This window comes from Danio aesculapii, chromosome 18, assembly GCF_903798145.1.
Source record: "Danio aesculapii chromosome 18, fDanAes4.1, whole genome shotgun sequence".
NCBI classification, from domain to species: domain Eukaryota; kingdom Metazoa; phylum Chordata; class Actinopteri; order Cypriniformes; family Danionidae; genus Danio; species Danio aesculapii.
In genome coordinates, this window is record NC_079452.1 from 40,464,338 (window position 1) to 40,486,801 (window position 22,464).

Below are 22,464 nucleotides of genomic sequence, written 5' to 3' on the forward strand. Positions count from 1 at the left end.
AGCAATAGCATTATAAAGTATTTATCTTTGAGGACTAGGATGTCTTCAGCCTATCTACCTGGCAAAACACAAACATTTTAGCACAAAAAGTCAAATAAGGCTAGGCTATAATTTAATTTAGCCAAAAACATTTTGTCCTAGTGTACTTAACAAGCTAATATTTTTCTATAACAAAAACCGAAAGAGGTATTTACAAAAAAAAAAAAAAATCTTGTTGTCAAGGTTTGTTTTTTTAAGTTAACTAGCTTTAATTTCAACATAACTGACTGTATGTTATGTAAATGTGAGCCTATACAGTACAGTAGGCCCATGTGTGTGCTAGTGTCTCTGTCAGCATGACTCTTTGATTTGTGTTTTTACAATCCTCTTTAATCCATGTTACGCGTATATTAACGGGCCTTCCACCAAACAAGACAGCTCTCATTGTGCTATAAAATTCTGCAATTTCACAGCTATTTGCCGGCCACAGTAAATACAGCAGGATTTCAAGGCCTCCTCCGGTGAAGCCTACATTTGTGTTCGCAAGAGTCTTAGAGAAAGCACTCGGTGCATTTCTCGGAATAATAATAATGTTCCTTGAGTTAACAGAGCCTGTAATTATAAAGGAGAAAAACAGTATTAGTGTATGATCTGGCAGAAAGGATCTGTGTGGGGAAGATAAATAAAGCTAACAGGGGCTTTTCGTGTGGACAATTACTTTGCTCGGATTCATTTTCTAAATGGGATATTTTGTCTTAAGCTTAATTACAAGATACGGGTGGGTTCAAGGTGGGCAGCCTCTGTTATTCGATACGCACACCAGGGTTTATTGCTGTAGATAAATACAGCCGTTAGAAGGCTTCTTTTGAACAAAAGGGGGTTCATAAAAGGGGCTATTGTTCATTTGTATTTAAAGTCATTAGGTAATAACTGAGCTTTCATTAGCGAGGGAAGTTGCGGCAATCTAATTTGCACAAAAATTTACTTACACAAAAGCCGAACGAACTGCAGGTGGTAGCACTGGTCACACTAGCCAATATAAATTGTTTTTAATATACAAATGGATCTCGTTTACAAGCCTCAGCTACTATATTAAGGCACGGAGTTAACTTAATCATGCGGAGAGCGCTGTTTTAGACTTCCTACAGTGTGTTTATCCTGGTCTGCGAGAATCATTTGGTAAATAATTCAGAATCTATATATAAAATGAGAGATGAAGCGAATGGAAGTATATATGGCATGTGTGCATGTTATGTTCACTCATAATTGTGTTTGCCTGTGTGGGGCTGTGCAATTAACAGTTCTTGTTTCCTTTGCTTCTAACTTGCAACACTCTGGTGAAAAACATTGGACTTTGCTGCATTTATCCAGTCGCATGTGAGTACTGCTCAAACACATGGCAAATCTACACACCAACTGTTTTGTAGATTGACTGATGCTGATCTTTTAAAAAATGTTTGTCTAATTTTATAGATTAGATTATTATTATTTAGTTCAGGTTTTTTCCATTGTTTTTTACAGTTGTATTGTATATGTTTTGTAATAATAATAATAATAATAATAATAATAATAATAATAATAATAATAATAATAATAATATAATTGTACTATTGTAGTATTTTACATAAAATTTGCTTTTAATTAGCAAGTATTACATTTTTATTCGTTTTTTATTGGTTTTAGTTCAGATTTTTATAAGATGTATAAATAATTGTATAATATAGATTGTATAGATGTATAATCCGTCCCCCTCGCTTTTAGAGACAAACCATTTAGACAGACCATAAATGTCCACTACGCCCCTGATTAATTGTATATGTTTTGTGATGATGATAATAATAATAATAATAATAATAATAAAATAATGATAGTAATATTTTTGTACTATTGTAGTATTAATTGACATTTGAAATGAGCAAGTATACAATGTTTTCTTCGTTTTTTTAATAATACGTTAATAATAATAATAATAATAATAATAATAATAATAATAATAATAATAATAATAATAATAATAATAATAACATGAATTAAAAAAATCTGTTTTCAATATTTTGCAGTATTGTAGTATTTCTCATTTTTAATTAGCTACAAGTTTTATTGCAGTTTTAGTGCCATTTTTTTCATAGTTTTTTTTTACAGTTGTATTGTATATGTTTTGTAATAATAATAATAATAATAATAATAGTAATAATAATAATAATAATAATAATAATAATAATAATAATAATTTTGTACTATTGTAGCCTTTGTTGACATTTAAAATTAGCTTTAATTAGCAAGTATTATTTTTTATTCTTTTTTATCACAGTTTTAGTTAAGATTTTTGCCATAATTTTTTTACAAGTTGTAATAATTGTATATGTTTGTAATAATAATAATAATAATAATAATAATAATAATAATATTAATAATATTAATAATAATAGTATTTTGTGCTATTGTAGCATTTCTTGACATTTAAAATTAGCTTTTAATAATAATAATAATAATATATTTTGGATGCTAGATTTTAAAACAGTGGTGTGAATCTCAGTTCCTGAAGGGCCGCAGCCCTGCACAGTTTAGTTCCAACCCTGCTTCAACACACTTACCTCTAGGTTTTAAACATGCCTGAAGGACTGAATTAGTTTGATCAGGTGTATTTTATTAGGGTTGTAACTAAACTGTGCAAAGCTGCAGCCCTCCAGAAACTGAGTTTAACACCTGTGATCTAAAGGAATGTTAAAATGTAATCATAATAAAACAATCAAAAAATATATACATTAAAAAATCTATTATATTACAATTATTAAGTCAGTTGTTGTAAAATAATTGTATTAATTGCATTGTATTGCATTATCTGTAGTTTTTAGTTTTAGTTTTGTAACTGTACATTTCAATTAATGTTAACTTTAATGTGTGATTGGGTTCTATCCTATCACACAGGTGGTCTCATCTGACATGAAGGAAGAACACATCTTCCGTCTGACGGGACGGGGAGCAGATCAAGACCCTAAAGGTGTGTTCAGCATCAACCGACTGTCAGGAGATGTGGCCGTCAGTCGAGCCCTGGATCGAGAGGCCATCGCCTACTATCATGTGAGTGCAATATTACATCTGTTATCATCTGCACGGTCCATTTCTCTCTCTGCTCACTGTCAGTGAGTTTGGTCAATGACCTCCACTTGAAAAATGCAGGTCCGTTTAAGGCAAGACATTGCAGGTGAATAAAACAAACAAAGAAACCCTAACAGTTGAGATCATAATTACTGATTGATTGATTACTTTAAGAATTGAAAGCTTTTTTATATAAAATGTTTTTAAAGCTATTTCTAAATATGCAAATTAAGTATTTATTAATCTTGGGCTGATTTGCCTACATTTCTACTGTAGCACACAACATTGAATGAAATCTGGTTTAAAATTCTTATTGGGTTTTTGATGTATTAGAGTCAAAGGAGTTTTTGTTTATCAAATGGGATTAGGGTATCTGTTTTTATTACTCCTTTATTCAGAAAAAATAAGTCAACTGAAATGTGACTAAGGATGTAATTTATGTATGAGTATATACCTCTGTTAAAACCTTTAGAATACAGATGTAAGTGCTGCTATTAACTACCATTAAGTACTTGCTTATTAGCTGAATATTACTCAAATTTGCATGTTTATTATAACCTATGCCTTAAGTTCATTGCATTTTTTTGTCCAAAATGTATACACATAAAAATACGTCCTCAACATTTGGATATATATTTGTATATTTTTTTTTATTTCATTTTAAGCTTCTGTTGAAAGTGTTTTATTTGTGTTTTGACTATTCAGATTTTTTTTATGCAGTGGACTTATTAATACATATGCTCGGTGACCATTTTTTAGGATATGAATATGAAAAAAATGCCTTTTGCACTTTATTCTGCATGACCATATTTCAGACCCCATAATCCTATCCCATATCTTAACTTAACATTAGATGTGTTATTGCAATGCTATCTCACAGCAGTTCGTAATTTTTTGATTTAGTGGCTATTTCGTATGAATTCATTTGATCTCATTCTTACAGTTTAGTACGATATGCTTATCCTCCAATGATGGTTAGATTTAGGGGTGGGATTTGGAGCCACACCTCCTTTTTAAAATCTTACATTTTCGTATGAATGAACTCATACAGGTGTCACGGTGGTGCAGTGTGTAGCACTATCGCCTCACAGCAAGAAGAAAATGAATGAATGAATGAATTCATACGAATTAACAAAAAGTAAAATAGTTACCTTTCCTCATTAGATCAAACTGATTATGAAGACAAAAAGTCACAGCTAATACTTAGCTTTGAAAAAAACAGCCTTTAAACAAATATATTTTAATTGAAATCTTCAGATGTGACAAAAGAAACAGGTAAAAATGTACATGCTTGAAATAATGCCTTGGGAAAAGCCCCAAAACTGTTTTTGCTTGCAGTGTCTCACCTTAAGCCATGCTAGGCGTTCACACACAAAAAAACTGAACACCCCTAATCGAAAAGAAAATGTTTTTGCCCCAGTCCATGCATCAAAGCGATTAATGGCAGTAATGAGTCGTGTCTCTTCGGCAGTCAGTGAGGGAAAGCTCGGGACTGCAGTTAGAAGAGCTGGTTGTTCTGTACAGTGTGTGTATGTGTATCTGTGTCTGTGTGTGTCTGTGTGTGTGTGTGTGTGTGTGTGTGTGTGTGTGTGTGTGCGTGTGTGTGTGTGTGTGTGTGTGTGTGTGTGTGTGTGTGTGTGTGTGTGTGTGTGTGTGTGTGTGTGTGTGTGTGTGTGTGTGTGTGTGCGCGTATGTGATCAGTGATACTGCTGTCAGCTTGCCTGTCAGACACTCAGATAATGTGTGTGGTGTGTGTGAACATGGTAGTCTAATATCTGTATCTGGGTACAAATATTCACAATAGCACTATAAAATTTTCTTCACAGTCAAATCTGTATATGTATGTCTCTTTCTGCTTATTTGTGATGTTATTGACAATTTGCCAGCTGGAGCAGGACTAAAGTTATTGGCCAGCCCTTCAATAAATCCCACCCTGTTCCTGTTCTAATAGACAATACATCAAAACATGAAAGAAATCACAATTTCGTGTGGTCTTTAACAGGAAAAGGTCGGACCTTCCAATATGTAGAGCTTTTTCCAAGAGAATGGACCACCCTGTGGTAACTCCAGATAACAAGATAGACAATACGGTTCCTTTGAATTGTTTGCTCGGTGAAGCGAGCTGTTACTTTGATTCAAGAATTCAAGAGCTCTTGTTCTCTTTCTCTTTGTGTCCTCTGTCGTTTGACAGATAAAGGAGGGTTTACCTGGTTTTCTATCCGCCTGTAAAGGGGAACTAAAGCAGCACTGCTTAGTTTGATATCTACCTGTCTGGCTAGGAACAGCTTTAATAAAATAAGAGTTGCTCTTCCTCCGCCGTCAGTTTGTTCCACCCCACTGGTGTGCTCCGATAAAATGTTCTTAGGAAGGGTTTTGAACATTTTCTTTCAGCCTGATCCCTTTAGCTTGTCTTTTCAATGAAAAAAGGTGTTCCTTTTCTAATAAGAGATCATTCTTTATTTTATTTCTTCTTTTGTGCGGACAGTGCACACACTGTTCTTGCTTATATGGTACTTTAGGCTTGAAGTTAGGTTAGAGTGTATTTTTGAGCACAAACATTTTGCAAGGATAAAGGGCAAACGTTCTTTTGAATTTCTTTCACATTACTTGAAACAAGAGTGGTAATAGTTTGTAATACAGGTTATTGTTTCATAGTCAGAATAGAAACGGAGGAAATACAGTAATAAAAACACCACAAATGAGCATGGCATCTTATGTTTGCAAACGCATGTGCCATGCCACCTTAAATAAGTTCAACATTTTTAGCTCTCATAACAATTGGAGAGAAATCATGAAGCATGTGCAATACATTTCTGGCTGCATTTCATTAAACAGCCACCAGTGTTGCTGAATTAGTTTAAAATGTTACATGTTAAGGGCCAAATTCCACAGCACATTTACTTGCACAAAAATTTATTCTTTCAGTAGTTTTCCTTTGGCTTAGTCCCTTGTGTATGAGGGATCCCCACAGTGGAATGAACCGCCAATTATTCCAGCAAATGTATTATTCAGCAGATGCCCTTCCAACCACACTCTCATGCACTCTCACATTCACACACACACACTCATACACTACGGCCAATTTTGTTTACCCAATTCACCTATACTACATGTCTTTGGACTGTGGGGGAAACTGGAGCAGAACCAGCCGGGACTCAATCCAGTGACCTTCTTGCTGTGAGGCGAGAGTGCAAACCACTGAGCCACCCCACAAGCGTTTATCAAAGTTCAAATAAGACCTTATAAACTAAAGCTAAATGATGAGACGCTGCTGAGTATTACAGCCTACACAGTCTATCTTCAAGTCCTATTATTTGTGCCTGAGTTGCTTGTTTTTATTACATAATATCCATTTTTTCTGTACTGGTCCAGAATTGCTGTTTTTATGTATTTACATAGAGATGAACTGTAAGTAATAGCAAAAAAAAATAATACATGAGAAACATTAGAGCTTCATGTATAGAGATATTTCTATATATTAAAAAATAATTTCAAGAGTTCACACATCAGCTGATGATTTGGTTTGGCATGCTGTCCCGGGAGAGAGCCTGGAGCTTATGAGATCCTTTAGCCCTGGGCTTCCTCCCATTTGCAGGCCGAGAGGGGAGTTTGAGCTCAGGTAGATCTTGATGAACTTCCCCGACTCATTTCTGGCTAATGACAGATATAGGATGGCTAAGGAGAGATGTACGCTTGCTAAAAGCTTGGCTATGGTATCAATTTGGTATGTTTAATTTACTTAGGTTGTGTGTTTTTAGAGGAAAATAGAGAACCCATGGAAAAACCTAAGAGACCACGGGAAGAACGAGCAAATTCCACACAGAAATGTCAACTGGTTTAGTAGGGACTTTAACTGGAGATATTGTTGCTGTGAAGCAACAGTGTGAATCACTGAGCTGCCGTGCGGTCCATCTGAAAAGGAGGGGGAGTAGGGGTGGGTGATTCTTCAAGACGATCAATCGTAAGCACGTGATCCTCTCCAAATTAGTTAAACTTCACTTATAGAAAATAATTACAACTGATCCAAGAATGTGTAATAGTCCAGTCATTAATGGAGAATTTACAGACAGTCATATTATATTTAATTTACTTAATTTAAAACATTAACCACCTATAACTTGTTATTACCACATTAAGTGTTATGCAAAAAGAACCATCATGGTAGAATTTCACCGTATAAAGTGTACGAAAAAAGAAAATGCAATGTCAGACCAGAATACATCACATTATTGAAAAAAAACTAACAAAACAAAACTATATGCTTGTTTGTAAGACATTTTAGTCACATTTACTAATGCATTTACTAACATGAGCAAACAATGAACAATGCACTTGTTACAGCATTTGTTTATGTTTGTTAATGAAAATACAGTTGTTCAGTGTTAGTTCACATTAACGCACGGTGGATTAACTTATGTTAACAAGCATGACTTTGGATGTTAATAATGCATTAGTAAATGTTGAACTCTGATTAATAAATGCTGTAAAAGTATTGTTTATTTTAGTAAATACATAAAACCTTATTGTAAAGTATGATTATAATTCTTAATTATTTTCTGTTTATGTTTGAAAGGCTACTGTCATATCATGTGATTTACAACCAGATTACACTCACCGGCCTCCTTATTAGGTCTCCTGTCAGCTAAGAACAGGAAACTGAGGCTACAATTCACACAGGCTCACAAAACTTGGACAAATCTGAAGCAACTGCATGATGCTATCATGTCAATATGGACCAAAATCTGAGGACTATTTCCAGTACCTTGTTGAATCTATGCCACGAAGGATTAAGGTAGTTCTAAAGGCAAAAGCGGGTCCAACCTGGTACTAGTAAGGTGTACCTAATAAAGTGGCCGGTGAGTGTATATGGACTGAGGTCTCATGGACTCAAAGGTTAATTTTATGTTTCTGTTCCTTGTACAGATCCAATAGGATGTTGCGTGCATAATAAACGAATCACACCTTGATACAACTTGAGGTTCATTCACCATAAAGAGTCATTCAATTCGAACAAATCATACAATAACAAACCATCACTATTCAGAATTCTTCATATAGTTTTTTTTTCTAATTTCACAGTTTCAATGTAGCTGCCCGACACTATGTTTAGCTTTCTCTAGATTGTATTGCCATCTGGATTTGGCCTGGTGGTCACGGCAGAGCAGGTTTGCGCTCTGCAGAGAAGGGTAATCTCAGGTACGCAGACCCCAGTCAGGATCAAAGCCCTCACTAGGCAGAGCACTTGACATTTACATCTCCTTATCTTCTTTTCTCTCACATCCACACCACCCGCAATCTCAAAAGCATGCGACGAGCACGCGCACATCAAAGCTTGACATTTTACAGCACTAATGCTCACACACTCATATCTTGATGAAGGAATGATGCTAAGCACAGCTGTTTTTACTTCTGTTTGCTGTCTTTCTGAGAATAACTCTTTTTGCCATATTTCCATCCAAAGATGCTAATTAGAGAGTTATGCGGGAATCTTGAATATAGCATAAAGCATTTGCGAATAAAGCACAGTTTCCATTCAATCAGTCGAAGAGAATAAAATCGTCACTTCCTGATAAACTGGTGGCAAATATCAAAAACAAAAATGGAATTTGCTGCAGAAGGAGAAGCCAGTGTGAGCCTTTTTCCCACATAAAAATGACTGGTGCCTCAGAAAATGAAGACAAAGCGCAATGAACATGTGGTGGCTTTTCAAAGCACGAGACTGCTCTTTGGGAGCTCAGATTGTCAAGACCGTTCTTTGAGGTAATAATAGCAAAACAGTGGTCGGTATTACAATGTGGTTGTTCTGCAAGTTTATCCTTTTCGGTTATTTATGGGCATTTTCAAAATGTTTGCACATGTTGGTGTTTACAAACTGAGTATAGAAATAGCTAGTGATGCACCAGATTGATTGATTTTTACAGAAGCTCAAACTTTGCAACTACATGTTTTTATTTAGCTGAAAACTTAAAGTAAATATTTGGTGATTAATATCATAGACTATAGAATATACAAGACATGTCACTCATATAGTTTTGAATGGGGAAAAGGGGAATGGTCAATATAGCGATTAAAGCTCCACCTTCTAGTACAGGAGCCAGTCATCAATCGCTATAGACTGATGTTTCTCTGGGAGAAGCTCAGACCAGACGTGAGCTTTTATGACAGGTTTTGTGGTCAACAAACACACTGGAATGTCAGTGAATGCTTGCTTCACAGACATAAGAACTATATCCAAATAAAGCTTGAAATTCATTCTTTTAAATGAACCAAGTGCACATAAAAACAAAAGTTTTTTTTTGTAATTTCTATGAAACTATTCAACGAATGTAAGGTACAGTCAGTCCTGTCAAACACAGATCACATGACAGCAACTTCTCAAACATCCACATACTTATAAACAAAGAGTGGCTGTCATTTCTGGAGGAGATTCGCCATCAAGACCAAGTTGTGAATTACTTCAGAAGACCAGTGCGATCTGACGATCATTATCCAGAGTATGATAATGTGATACACTGCCATAAATGAGTTGGTGTCTTGATCTCATTCCTTTCAAGTGTGCATGCGCATTAGCTTGGGCACCCTAAAAAATGCAGATTTTGTTTGATTCGAACATTAAAAAATGAAACTTATGAGGCAGTTGTTGCTTCATTTTATTGGTGTGTCCAAATATGTAATGTAATCGTAAGCAGTTTTGGAGAATTTGATGTTTCCCTATTTAGACAGGATGCCCGTGCATACTGCCCGAGAGGTATTTCAAAGATGACTTGCCTTAAAGGGACTTTGTTAATATGTTGCTTAGGATTTGCTAGTATCTTTTAAGTGCTTGCCTAGTTGTTGTTATGTGGTGTCTAGAATTCTGAAAGATTTACCATGCTGTTATTTGGGTGCACATGCTTTGAGTTGGTGTGATGTTAAAATGTTTTCCTACATAGCTTGTTGCTTTGTGGTTGCTGGATTGTTTTGTGTTGTTGTTGTAAAGTGTTGCAGTGTGGTTTCAAACTGGGTATGTGAGTATGTATGTGAAAATGAGTTATCTCTCTGCATAGTATTTCAGCCGAATAAACACTTTCTACTTGAGGACTGAAATGATTGTTTCTATTCACCTTGATTCTTCGTGTACGAGCGGGTGCAGCCATTTGAATCTTTTTGGCTCGAGACTTCTGGTCTGATTCACTTCCATTACTTGTTAGACGTTAAAACAGCTCGTTCTGCTGCTTGATGTTGCAAACTGATATTTTCTTGCTATATTATTCAACTTTGTTTGTATAGTCATACAAAAACTTGTTTGTAGAGCAAGTAGTTTGACCATTTTTTGCCGTTTATTATTCCTAGTAATTTCTTACATAGGCGAATGAATCGTAAGTTCTAAAACAATCGCAAAAATGAGTGCACTTATGCATAAGGTCAATACAATGCATGGTGTTTCCAAAGCATGGTAATGTGAGGTATGTGATTGCCTAGCTTTAGCATTCTAACACTGCATTTTTGGCACTAACAAGTGTGGGTTAACCCCACTAAAGTGGTGCTACCTCTGCTCTAGAACACGGACTCCTGGGTAAAAATCTCTACATCTAAATTACAAGTGTAAAACCTATTTCCAAAGGCTAAAAGTGGTGTTTAGAATCACAAAAACAGGGATTAGGCACATTGTGAAAATCCCTACTTTCTCATTTTTTTACCTAGAGTATCTTCGTCTTTTGTTAGCTTCATTCGTCATTCATTGTTGTTTTCCCACTTTTTCTTCTGGTGTTCTGAGAAAACTACTGGGAACGAGTTAGCAGGCATCTCAGCATTGTAATAATCCACCGGCTCACCTGCTATGGCTGAAAGCCTTGGAGCCCCTGACCTCTAATGGCATGTTGTTCTCCATCTAATCACACAGATGGGCCAGTTCCCTCTCGCCTCATCCACCTCACACACACATATGTAGTGCAGCACCTCTGTGCCGCCACACTTCACCTAATTCCCTCGCCACACTGGTGGGAGTAACCGCATTTTCCGGCTGATCCCTCAGCAGCACATCAGGAGTAATTACACTACAGCTAATTCCAGCCAATCTCACACTAGGAGTAATCACAGGCCCAGTACAGCGCATATGGGGATGGTGTTGGGAGGGGGATCCGGGCCAGGGACTGTTTTCGCAGGCGGTGCCGCATCACTGCTGTGTGTCTTAGTCATCGGCTCCACAGGAATTCACTCGCAGCCGCTCCTGGCAGCAACTTTTTTACTCTAAGCTGTTTATTCCTCCCTGTTGGCATGCGTATGTGCATTAGTTGCCTTAGAAGTATTGTGAACAAAAAGGATTTTTAGTATTCAACATAAAAAATAGAATTCATCTTATGTTTCTTAGGCAAATATGAGCCAGAAATTTGCACAGTGCCACCCTGATGTGGTTTGTGGTTGCTAAGGTGTTTGAGCATGTTGTTATGAGGTTGCAGACTGGTGTTACTGATTTCTATGGTGCCTTTAAAGTGCTTGCTAGTGTATTTTGGGTATTTACAAGTGTGTTTGACTGTTTGTCTCTGGTTCCTCTTGAATGGTTACTAGGGTGCTTTTATAGCATTTTGGGTTGTTGCTAAGGTGTGATCTTGTTTCTATGTGGTTGCTAGGGTGGTACAGGGAGATTATTATTATTATTATTATTATTATTATTATTATTATTATTATTATTATTATTATTATTATTATTATTGTTTTATTAATGTGGTTGCTGGGGTGTTATATTGTGTTCGTCAATGTGTGTAGCCTGTTTTGTGATTGTAGGGTGTTTTGCATGATTGTCAAGGCGTTTCATGGTTTTAGAATGTTGCTATGTGCTTGCTATGGCTTTGCTGTGGCGTTGTTAAAGGAACACTCAACCTTTTTTGAAAATAGGCTCATTTTCAAGGCTCGCATTTGAGTCCCCTAGAGTTAAACAGTAGTAATAATCAAGAAAGATGTGAAGCTGCTTTGACACAATCTACATTGTATAAGCGCTATACAAATAAAGGTGAATTGAATTGAATTGAAACTTGCTGCTGTACCATGGCTGCAACAAGAACAATGATACTATACAGTAGCTGAATATACCTGCACCAGCCGTTAGAAACTGGACAATATCATTGTGTCTGCTGCATCCATGGTATGGCAGAACAGTTTCTTGATTATTATGCCTGAATGAGAGTATAGTTCCTATATAGCCGTATTAGCCCAGCCTACACTTTCTGTCAGTCGTAGTACATTATGTAACTACAAGAGTCAGGTTTTAAATAGGAAAATGATCAAAACTTTTTGACATTTTTGAGTGAGATGCTAACTGTCTAACCCAATTCATTTATGGTAAGCTAAGCTAAACGTGCTCCCACTACAATGGATTCAGAAATGGTAAAACTCAAACATTTAACACTAGTGGAGTTGTAAAATTATGAGTATTATAGTTCCTTTATGGATTTTATCCTGTTGCTGAGGTTTTTTTTTTATCATGTTGCTTGTCAAGGTCTTGTAGTGCAGTTACTTGAGTTATCTAGGACAAGTAGCACAGCATCATCTATGCCAACTTAAGGTGTTACACACTTGATGCACACATTCAGAATCAGAATCAGAATCAGAATCGGTTTTATTGCCAAGTGTGCTTCACACACACAAGGAATTTGTTTTGGCTACAGAAGCTTCCAGTGTACATAAAGTGACATGTGACAACACAAAATAATCTGAAAAAATAAAATAATAATAATAATAAAAAATGATGAACATTAAACAGATGCGGTTAGTGAAGAAACCTGGATGTTGAGTTGTATGTACAGATTGTTATAAATATACAGGTTATAAGGTGCTGTGTACAAGTGCGAATGTAGAAAGTATTGCATTGTATATTGATATAAGGTGCTGTGTACAAGTGCGTATGAGAAAGTATTGCACATATTTATTGCACAGTAGGGGAATATTTAACTGTTCATAAGGTGGACAGCCTGAGGAAAGAAACTTTTCCTGTGTCTGGCTGTTTTTGTGCTTGGTGCTCTGAAGCGCCGACCAGACGGTAACAGTTCAAACAGGTAGTGTGCTGGGTGTGAGGCGTCCAGAGTGATTTTGCGAGCCCTTTTACTCACTCTGGAAGAGTACAGTTCTTGAAGTGTAGGAAGGGTAGTGCCAGTGATTCGTTCAGCAGTCCGGACTATTCGCTGTAGTCTACGGAGGTCAGTTTTGGCAGCTGAGCCGAACCAGACGGTGATTGAAGTGCAGAGGATGGATTGGATGACAGCTGAGTAGAACTGTACGAGCAGCTCCTGTGGCAGGTTGAACTTCCTCAGCTGACGAAGGAAGTACAGTCTCTGCTGGGCTTTCTTCACAATAGAGTCTATATGAGTGTCCCACTTTAGATCCTGAGAGATGGTGGTGCCCAGGAACCTGAATGACTCTACTGCAGCCACAGTGCTGTTCATGATGGTGAGTGGGGGGAGTGCAGGGGGGTTTCTCCTGAAGTCCACTATCATCTCCACTGTTTTGAGCGTGTTCAGCTCCAGGTTGTTGTATCTGCACCATAACGCCAGCCGCTCCACCTCCTGTCTGTATGCAGACTCGTCACCGTTCTGGATGAGGCCGATGACAGTAGTGTCGTCTGCAAACTTAATGAGTTTGATGGAGGGGTCTTTTGCAGTGCAGTCGTTGGTGTACAGGGAGAAGAGTAGTGGAGAAAGAACACATCCCTGGGGGGCACCAGTGCTGATGGTGCGGCTGTCGGATGTGATTTTGCCCATTCTGACTAGCTGCTGTCTATCTGTCAGAAAGCTGGTGATCCATTGACAGACAGAGCTAGGAACAGACAGCTGGGTCAGTTTGTACTCAAGCAGTGATGGGACGATGGTGTTAAAGGCAGAACTGAAGTCCACAAACAGAATCCTTGCAAAATTCTATATGCAAATTCTATATGCAAATATAATGTTACTTAATATATTGTTAAAATATGCCAATGGCAGCATAGTAGTCATTTTAACAGGGTCCCACGTTGTAACTGGGTGCCTTGGACAGATGCTAAATGGTGCAGCCGCTGTGCATACACTCATAAAAAAAACAAGTTGATAAAACATGATTTTTAAAGATTGACACGGTATGGTGCGTTGCTGCACTTCTTGTCCTGTGTTCGACCCACGTACAGTTTAAATTTTTTTACATTTGAAGTTGTTTATTTTTTTAAACACTGGGCGATTTTAAAAGTGTTTTAGAAAGTTGCCATGAGCTTGAAAAGCAGTTGGTTGGTTGTATTGGTGGTTGCTACGGTGTTACAGTGAGATTGTGGGTGGTGGCTGCATCTCTGCATCTCTTTCAGTAGTTGAATATTCACTGAAAAACATTACTATGGTTTCTTTCAACACAGCAGCTTGACAAATTCAAAAGATTTCAAGAGATAGTTTGCATAAAACGTAAATTCTCTCATCATTCTCTCTTCACTTGTTCCAGACCTGTTTGCCTCTTTTTTGTTTTTTGTTCTTTTGAACACAAAAGAAGACATTTTGAAGAAAACTGGATACCATTGACATTCATAGTAGGAAAACACATACTGTACAGTATATGCGGTTGTGGAGGCGCTCAAATGTTGAATATGTGAAATCTGGAATATGTGCACTTCGCTGCCAATATGCGCATGCAAGCTGTGCACCTCCTTTGGATTTAACAGACTTGCATGTGCAAAATACGCAGTACATGAACGGCCCCATAAACAACTACACTTCACTTCACATTAACAGAAGTTACCTTCACTCCCGATCCTGCTGGTTAGGTTGAGTTGGGCTGCTGTGTTTTTGGGCGCTGATGTCCTCCTTGGCGACAAGTATTATGCTTGAACAAAGTGTTGGTCGAGTTAAAAGCATTTGAAAGTTCTTTAGAGACTTAGACTGCATTTCATAGTAATATATTTTTTTACGCTCAATGAAATCTAAGTAATGTCTGTATTTTTAAAGATTGACACAGTATGGTGCGTTGCTGCACTTTTTGTCCTGTGTGTGACCCGCTTAAGGTTTCAATTTTTTAAGTTCAAGTTCATTTTTAAACACTTTAGCGATTCTCAAAGTGTTTTAGAATGTTCCTTTGTGGTTGAAAAGCAGTTGGTTGGCTGTATTGGTTGATGCTTGGATGTTACAGTGAGATTTTGGGTGGTTGCTAGGGTTTTTTCTATCTCTATGGCATTCTATTTCCTGAAATAAGCAGTCAATGACTTTAAAGAAAGGACAGACAAAGCATAGGTGGCTGACAGAGACACCATCCCCATTGTTGCATCCAATGTGTGATTATTTATTCTCACATTACCGCAATCGTCTGAAACTGTTTAATTCCCACTGTTTAAATTTACATCCCACAGATCCAGCTTGTAGCGAGTGAATACACACGGGCACCGAGAGGCAAACAGATACACACTCTCACACGCACCGCATGAATATACAGAGAGTCCCACTGACTCTCATTCACACATACATGCAAACACAGAGGTGCTCAAACACATTACGGCACATGTGTTCACACACACATAGACGCACACTAAACCACAGAGCGATTCTTTTATATTTAGGAACCGTAGCATTTGCCTAGACCGACTAACTAACCGTGCAATTGACATCTTAGAAGCCCTTTCTCTCTGAAAGAGCCACAAAGTGACTCCTTAATTACGTTCTTCTCTGTGGCGTTCATGGCCAGACTGCTGCAAAACACAAGGCCATGATAAAGGCTCTATTATTGAACTGGAATCAGGAATCAGGCTTCTGTGTCATGCCTTGTTAATATCCTCACAGTCTTTTCACCACAGGGAAATGGCACTGTAAAAAGAACCCGTGATGAAGAACTGTTGTGATTGCTGTTGAGCAAACTGATTCTAGAGTAATTTCTAAACCGACAGATTAAGAAGCTTGATTGTGTTTTACAGTCTGAGGGACTAATCGTTTTTGTGGGCAAATACTCCTGTTACTGTATTAGACTTCCAAGTTATTTTGTGCATTGAGATTATCTGTATTTGGATGCACTTCTTTCAGTTGATTTTCTCATCAAATTGTATTGATTTGTGTGATTTTATTAATACTTTAAGATATCATGTTTGTGCATATACATCAAATTTGTCAGTGCTAAAGCCAAATCTGGAGCTAATCTAACAAAATAACTTACAATAATGGTCCAAAAATACATGTGTTAAGGATAAATGTTTAACAAAAATTTAAAAAGAGCAAAAATCAAGAGAAAACAAAAAATATGTAAAAATTTAAATGAAATTTTTTAGTTGAATTGTTTTTTTAATATTTTGCATGGATTTAAATGTATTATCTTTTTTATTTCTAAAGCTGTTCGGTGACAAAAATATTATTTAAATATTTTTTTTAAATATTTTGCACCAAACTATATTATGTATTCTCACTGAAAATTGATAAAAATATTCATTTTAAAAATAGGGTTTACTCATTTACAGTATGCTGACCACTTTTTATTAGATTAATACATATAATACATAAAGATACACAATAATAGTAATAATACTTTATTTCTGGTGCTCTCTATATATGAGCAATATCACACAAGTAGCAGTGCGATATGGCTGTATAACGGCCCTGGTGTGAGGCGTGCTTTGCCACGAGGTCGCTGACCGAGTGATGATATACAGCCATATCATACTGCTGCTCATGTGATATTGTGTTTATACAACAGTTCAATGATATAATCGTCTATATAAAAACGAAAATCAAACACAGTGAGTCTCAATATCCTTTTGTACAAGGAACTACCGTCATTCATTCACATCTGCAGCTGACCGTCAGAACAGCAGAAACTGTTACTAATTCAAAAATGTCACTTTAGAGCTAGTATTTGAATGATTCTCTAGCATAATATCTAAAGTGAGGACAAAACAGGTGATTTTGCTCACATTTTAATATTATAAGGCTAAACGGCCTGAAATGCCATCAGTCTTCAGAGATTTCACAGTATTTCTCTGTTGCAATCGGCATATCACAATAATTAACCCCGAAAAGCCAATTCAAAGCAAACACTGCTTGTTTTATAATAATTCCATCATCTGAATTTTTCTCCCCTTTTCTGCACTTTTGCTCTGCTCAGTATGACAGGCTGATGGACGCCAACATGCGGTATTTCCAAAATTATAAATATTTAAAATAGGCACTATCCTTATAAGTAAACTGCATAGTTGCAATCTAAACAACTCCATTCTGGCTTAAAAAACCTCAAAAGTTCATTATGTTGTCCAACAGCTGCAATATTTGTCAAACTGTAGTGAGTTTATTGATCTGCTGTCAGTCTATGTGGGCGAAGAAACACACAAGAGTGAGGAAACTGTTTGCTGTTATTGCAGAATATTGCACAGCTATCATCAGCCGATCAGATTGGAGAACCAGACAGAACTGCTGTATATGGATAAATATATATAATCCATCCAAGAGCAGCCTGAACATTTTACAAGTTGTCTTCTTTTCATTCCACACAAGATCGACATGCTTTTGAGTGACATAAATTTGATTAGTTACCTGTTAATTTAAAGAACATGTTGCTCAGCTCTCCTCTGAAAAACCTGTTCCTCGCTGACAGCCACATGACTAAACCAGCAGAAAAACACAGATTCTGTGAGAGAGAAAGAGAAAAGATGAAGAAGCCACTCGTGCAGTAATACAGAACATATGGATGATGTTTTTTCCAGTGTAGCTGCAGCCAAATGACAGTGGCGCTCCAGTGCCTGCAGAAGAGTCGCATGATGAGGTGTCAAGGGCTGTTTTGGTGCCTTGTCTCAGGTACACAGACTCGCCCACAGCAGGTTGGCACTGAAATATCATGATGGCATGAAGCTCATCTTTCGCAAATAACAGCTCTGCTACACCGTAGGGCTGGAAGGAGACCTGTGTGTCCACCAGCTGTTTGTTTGCCGTAGACCTGACACACACACCCTGGTCCTCAGGGCGATGGCTTGCTGCGTTTGATGGTGGCATCTGTGCATGTGTGTATGTGTTTTGTGCGTTTATTTGTGTGTGGGTGCGTGCCATCTGTCCTCCGAGTAATTGCTGGTATTTATATGCTCTTAATTGTATATTGAGCTCTGTGTGGTAGTTTAAATTGAACTGTTTTACTAGACGTTAGACGTTAAAAATGAGAGATCTGTGCACAGAACCAATCAACTAACCATCTGTGTCGGCTTACGCTTCTTTTTTTTTTTTTACGATATTTGAACGTATTGATTCTACATCCATCACTGTAACAAAATTTGTCAATTGTGAATACTGCTAAATTTTGGATTTGCTGCCAACTTAAAGGGATAGTTCACCCAAAAAATGGAATTCTGTCATTCATATTGAAACTTAATTTGTCACATACAGAGTCATACACAGTTTGATATGCAGTGAAATGCTTACACAGCCAATTAGTGGCCTTAATAACAACAATGAAATAATAACAATAGGAATCAAAATTTTGGAGAAATATAAATGCAATAGAAAATAAAAGCAAATAGAAAATATTTAAAGACTTTTGATATAGAGATTGTGGCTGTCGAAAAAAGTTCATTCATTCATTTTCCTTCAGCTTAGTCCCTTTATTCATCAGAGGTTGCCACAGTGGAATGAACTGCCAACTTATCCAGCATATGTTTTACACAGTGCATTCCCTTCCAGCTGCAAGCCAGTACTGGGAAACATCCATACACACTTATTCACACGCATACACATACATTATTCAATTCATCTATTGTGCGTGTTTTTGGACTGTGGGGGAAACCGGAACACCTGGAAGAAATCCACACCGGGAGAACATGCAAACTCCACACAGAAATGCTATCTGACCCAGCCGGGACTCAATCCAGCAACCTTCTTGCTGTGATGCGACAGTGCTAACCAAGTAGCAAAAATATAAAAGCTATCTGTACAAATAGAAGTGTTTCTAACAAAGTGCCTGGTGTATAAAAGGCGAAGGTGTGTATCTCACCTATATGGAGTATGAATAGAACTACATAATTTACTCACCTTTGACTTGTTTCAAAACTTTGAGTTTCTTTCTTCTGCTGAACACAAATGAAGATATTTTGAAGAAAGCTGGAATATGTAACCAATGACTAGTCCCACACGGAATCTGCGCGTGCTGAAATCCGCAGATTTCCATAGATTTTTGGCCCATCATTGAGTCGATTTATTCACTTGTGTAAATGTGTGTAAATTTATTCAGTTTTAAATTAATTTCAGTAATAATATTGACTAATATCAAAGTGTTCATTTGATTTATTTACAATGCAGTTTGTAAAGTAATATTTTCTGTCTTTTAGTAGAGATAATACATGAGATACCTGCTTTGTTTACCAAATAAGTGGATGTAGATGGATTTGCATTGTAAACATTGAACAAAAGTTAAAAAGCTATTATTTTTTATATCATAAATTAAGTTTTTAGCTATGATACTCCCAAAATAATACCAATGACTATGGAAGTCAATTCAAGACTATATGGAAGTCAAACTTCAGCTTTCTTTAAAATATATGACTTTCGTGAATAATGAAACTCATTAATGTTTACAACCACGTGAGGGTGAGTAAATAGTGAGTTAATTTGTCGTTTTTTCGGTGAACTATGTCTTTAAACATAACTTTTTTTATTCTCAGTTCAAATTAACAGATGCGCTGTACGGGAGTGGCGGGGGGCTAATAATTCTGACTTCAACTGTATATATATATATATATAGTACACAGATATATATTGTCAAAAGTAAATATTCATCTTCGATTCATCTTTGCCCAGCACTATTTTATTGTATAATAGCATTACTATTGTATTGCACATAAAAAAATTAATGTACATAATAATGTCTATTTAATTTATGAATACTAATTTATATTATAATTAACAGTTTATTTATTAAAAAAATATATATACAAAACTATTAATAATAAATAAAAATAAATAAATAAATAAATAAATAACTGGTTATAGTATAGTATGATTGCACAGTACAGTTAAACACTATTAACATTTTAAATAAAATATTAATAATAAAATAGCTATTATCAAATTATAATACCGAATAAAGAGTAAAAACAGAAGTAATATCTCAATGACTGCTTCTACTGTGTGCTTTTAAAACTCTTTTCACACCCATCACTCTGGGACTGTTTGTCCTCTGTCACATCACCAAAAAAATCTATCCTTCAATGCGAAAACCAAACTATTAGGTCAGCTGAAAGTGGCCTAAGGTAATCTCCCATTGTAACATCAATTAGAGTTCTCATTATGTGTGGCCTAACACTAATTACTGCAATTATTTTCTAACAGTTATGATCCCTGTAGTGGCGTTCGCCGAGATGGCCTCTCATTTTTTAAGTGCTTGCTTTTTAAAGGCACTTTCGGTCCACCGTGACTTACTGTTTCCCTCTGCTGAGGCTCATCCTACCGGGACGTCCGTTACAGTAATGACCTTCACGCTTTCTCCAACTGTGAGACCGGCGGCGTCTCTGTTTTCAGATTGTACTCTGATACCTGAAACCAGGCCAGCAGTGGTGTTTAATGGCACCCGCTGGTACTGCTGTCTAATCAGTCCACCCTCCACCCCCTGCGCCAGTCACGGCTGCGGAAATGAAACATTAAACATTTAATGGGAGATTAAAAGTTCCATTAGTCTGAAGAGTGCTAAAATGCTGGGGGAAAGCGGTCAGGTTTCTGGATTTTTTACTTTGTCCTGGTTTATCACATCAAGGTCAGAGCCAATCAACATGTGTGTCAGCAAATAACGATAAGAAGTGAAGCCGGCGCTGCATAGATCGGGTGATAACTGAAGATTGAATGAATGATTTATTTATAGTTCTTACATGCAGCAATGTATTGATATTCCTGCCATGTTCTGATGTTGTTTGCAGAGTTTTAGATTAATTTGTTATATAAGTGCATATTTAGATGAGCTCTAAAGGATCATGTGAGGACTGGAGGAAAAAATACGTATAGTTGAAGGGAAAATTATTAGCCCTTATTTGTATTATTTTTTAAATATTTAACAGAGCAAAGGACTAATTCACAGTATTTTCTTGTATTGGGTTAAATGTAGGGGCTCGTCCGGGATGGGAGTGAGGTTTAGGGGGGTGGGTGTAACGGAGGCCATCTTGTGAAGTGCTATGCAAGTCACTCCTTTGACCTCTAAAGGTGCTCTAACGACAGACACTAGAGGCCATGATCTTTAGCCTCCTTGTTAGAGCAACTGACTCCCATACAAATAATTGCCGGTTAGATCTCAGCTCAGACCGGGTTGGGTGCAGTAGAACCGGTGGATTATGCATAATATCATTATATATTTCTTGTGGAAAAAAAATTATGATTTAATTATGTTTTAGTCTTTTAGCTAGGCAATCATTTTTAAGGTCAATATTATAAGCCCCCTTAAGAAGTGTGTTATTTATTTATTTATTTAGTCACTTATATTTGAATCATCATCATCATCATCATTATTATTATTAGTAGTAGTAGTATTATTATTAACAATGATAATAATAACAATAACAATAATAATATTCTTGCAAAATAACTAGTAAAATATGATGTGCTGACATCATGCCAAAGACTAAAGAAATTAGTTATTTAAATATAGTCAGTAGCTTATTATAGTTTAAAGCAGAACTATTGATTTAAAGAAAAATGTTGAAATTAATTTAAAGAAACGTTGGCTTCATGAAACAATTAAAATAAAATATTTATAATAATAAAAACTCAAGCTATATTACTAAATACAATATTCCCTTCAACTTTTACATAAATTATACATAGTTGCACACATGATTTTATTAGCCCTCAGATATGTATATACCATTATTGTCATTATTAAATACTGTACACCGCACATGTAAACACCTAAAATCAATCTTCTAATGAGCAGAAACTGTCCATAGCTTGTGTTTTAGATGTGTTTTACTTATCTACACTTTTGAATTGCATTAAAGTACATTGATCTTTTCTTTTTTCCACATCTTAAAATAGTTTTATATTAATAGCTGTCTGTTAAAGGTAATCTATTCTTAATTGTCAATTTCGTTGATTTGTATTTTTCTTACAGCATATTGCTATACTGTTACTGTTACTACACAGTTAGTACACTGTTAACTTGCATTTGCTTAGGAGATTTGCTTAGGAGATTGCTTAGGAAATGTGTTTACGTGGTAATCTGCATATTTTAAACTGTTTATAGTTGCTTTTCTATGTTTTTACTCTTGCTAACTTGCTGAAAACAAGAAACAGCAGAGTGTTGGCAGAGCTGCTCTGTTTCAGCTTTTCATTTAAGCAAAACCAAAGCCTAAAACCGAAGCTTAACTAAATCTTTTAAAAACACTATTCATTTGCTGGCTTATAAGATCTGATACTTCTTTTAAGAAAATGCAAATTCATTCAAAAGCCCTTGTAAACAATT

At 36.3% G+C, this 22,464-nt stretch overlaps 1 protein-coding gene across 1 annotated transcript in view; it reads left to right on the forward strand.

Annotated features, from left to right (window-relative positions):
* Positions 1-22,464, forward strand: part of cdh13 (cadherin 13, H-cadherin (heart)) — a 582,964-nt gene that overhangs the window by 277,562 nt on the left and 282,938 nt on the right. The window contains exon 5 of the mRNA XM_056478107.1: positions 2,908-3,060. Coding sequence (XP_056334082.1) covers positions 2,908-3,060 — 153 coding nt within the window. The remainder of the gene's footprint in view (positions 1-2,907; positions 3,061-22,464) is intronic.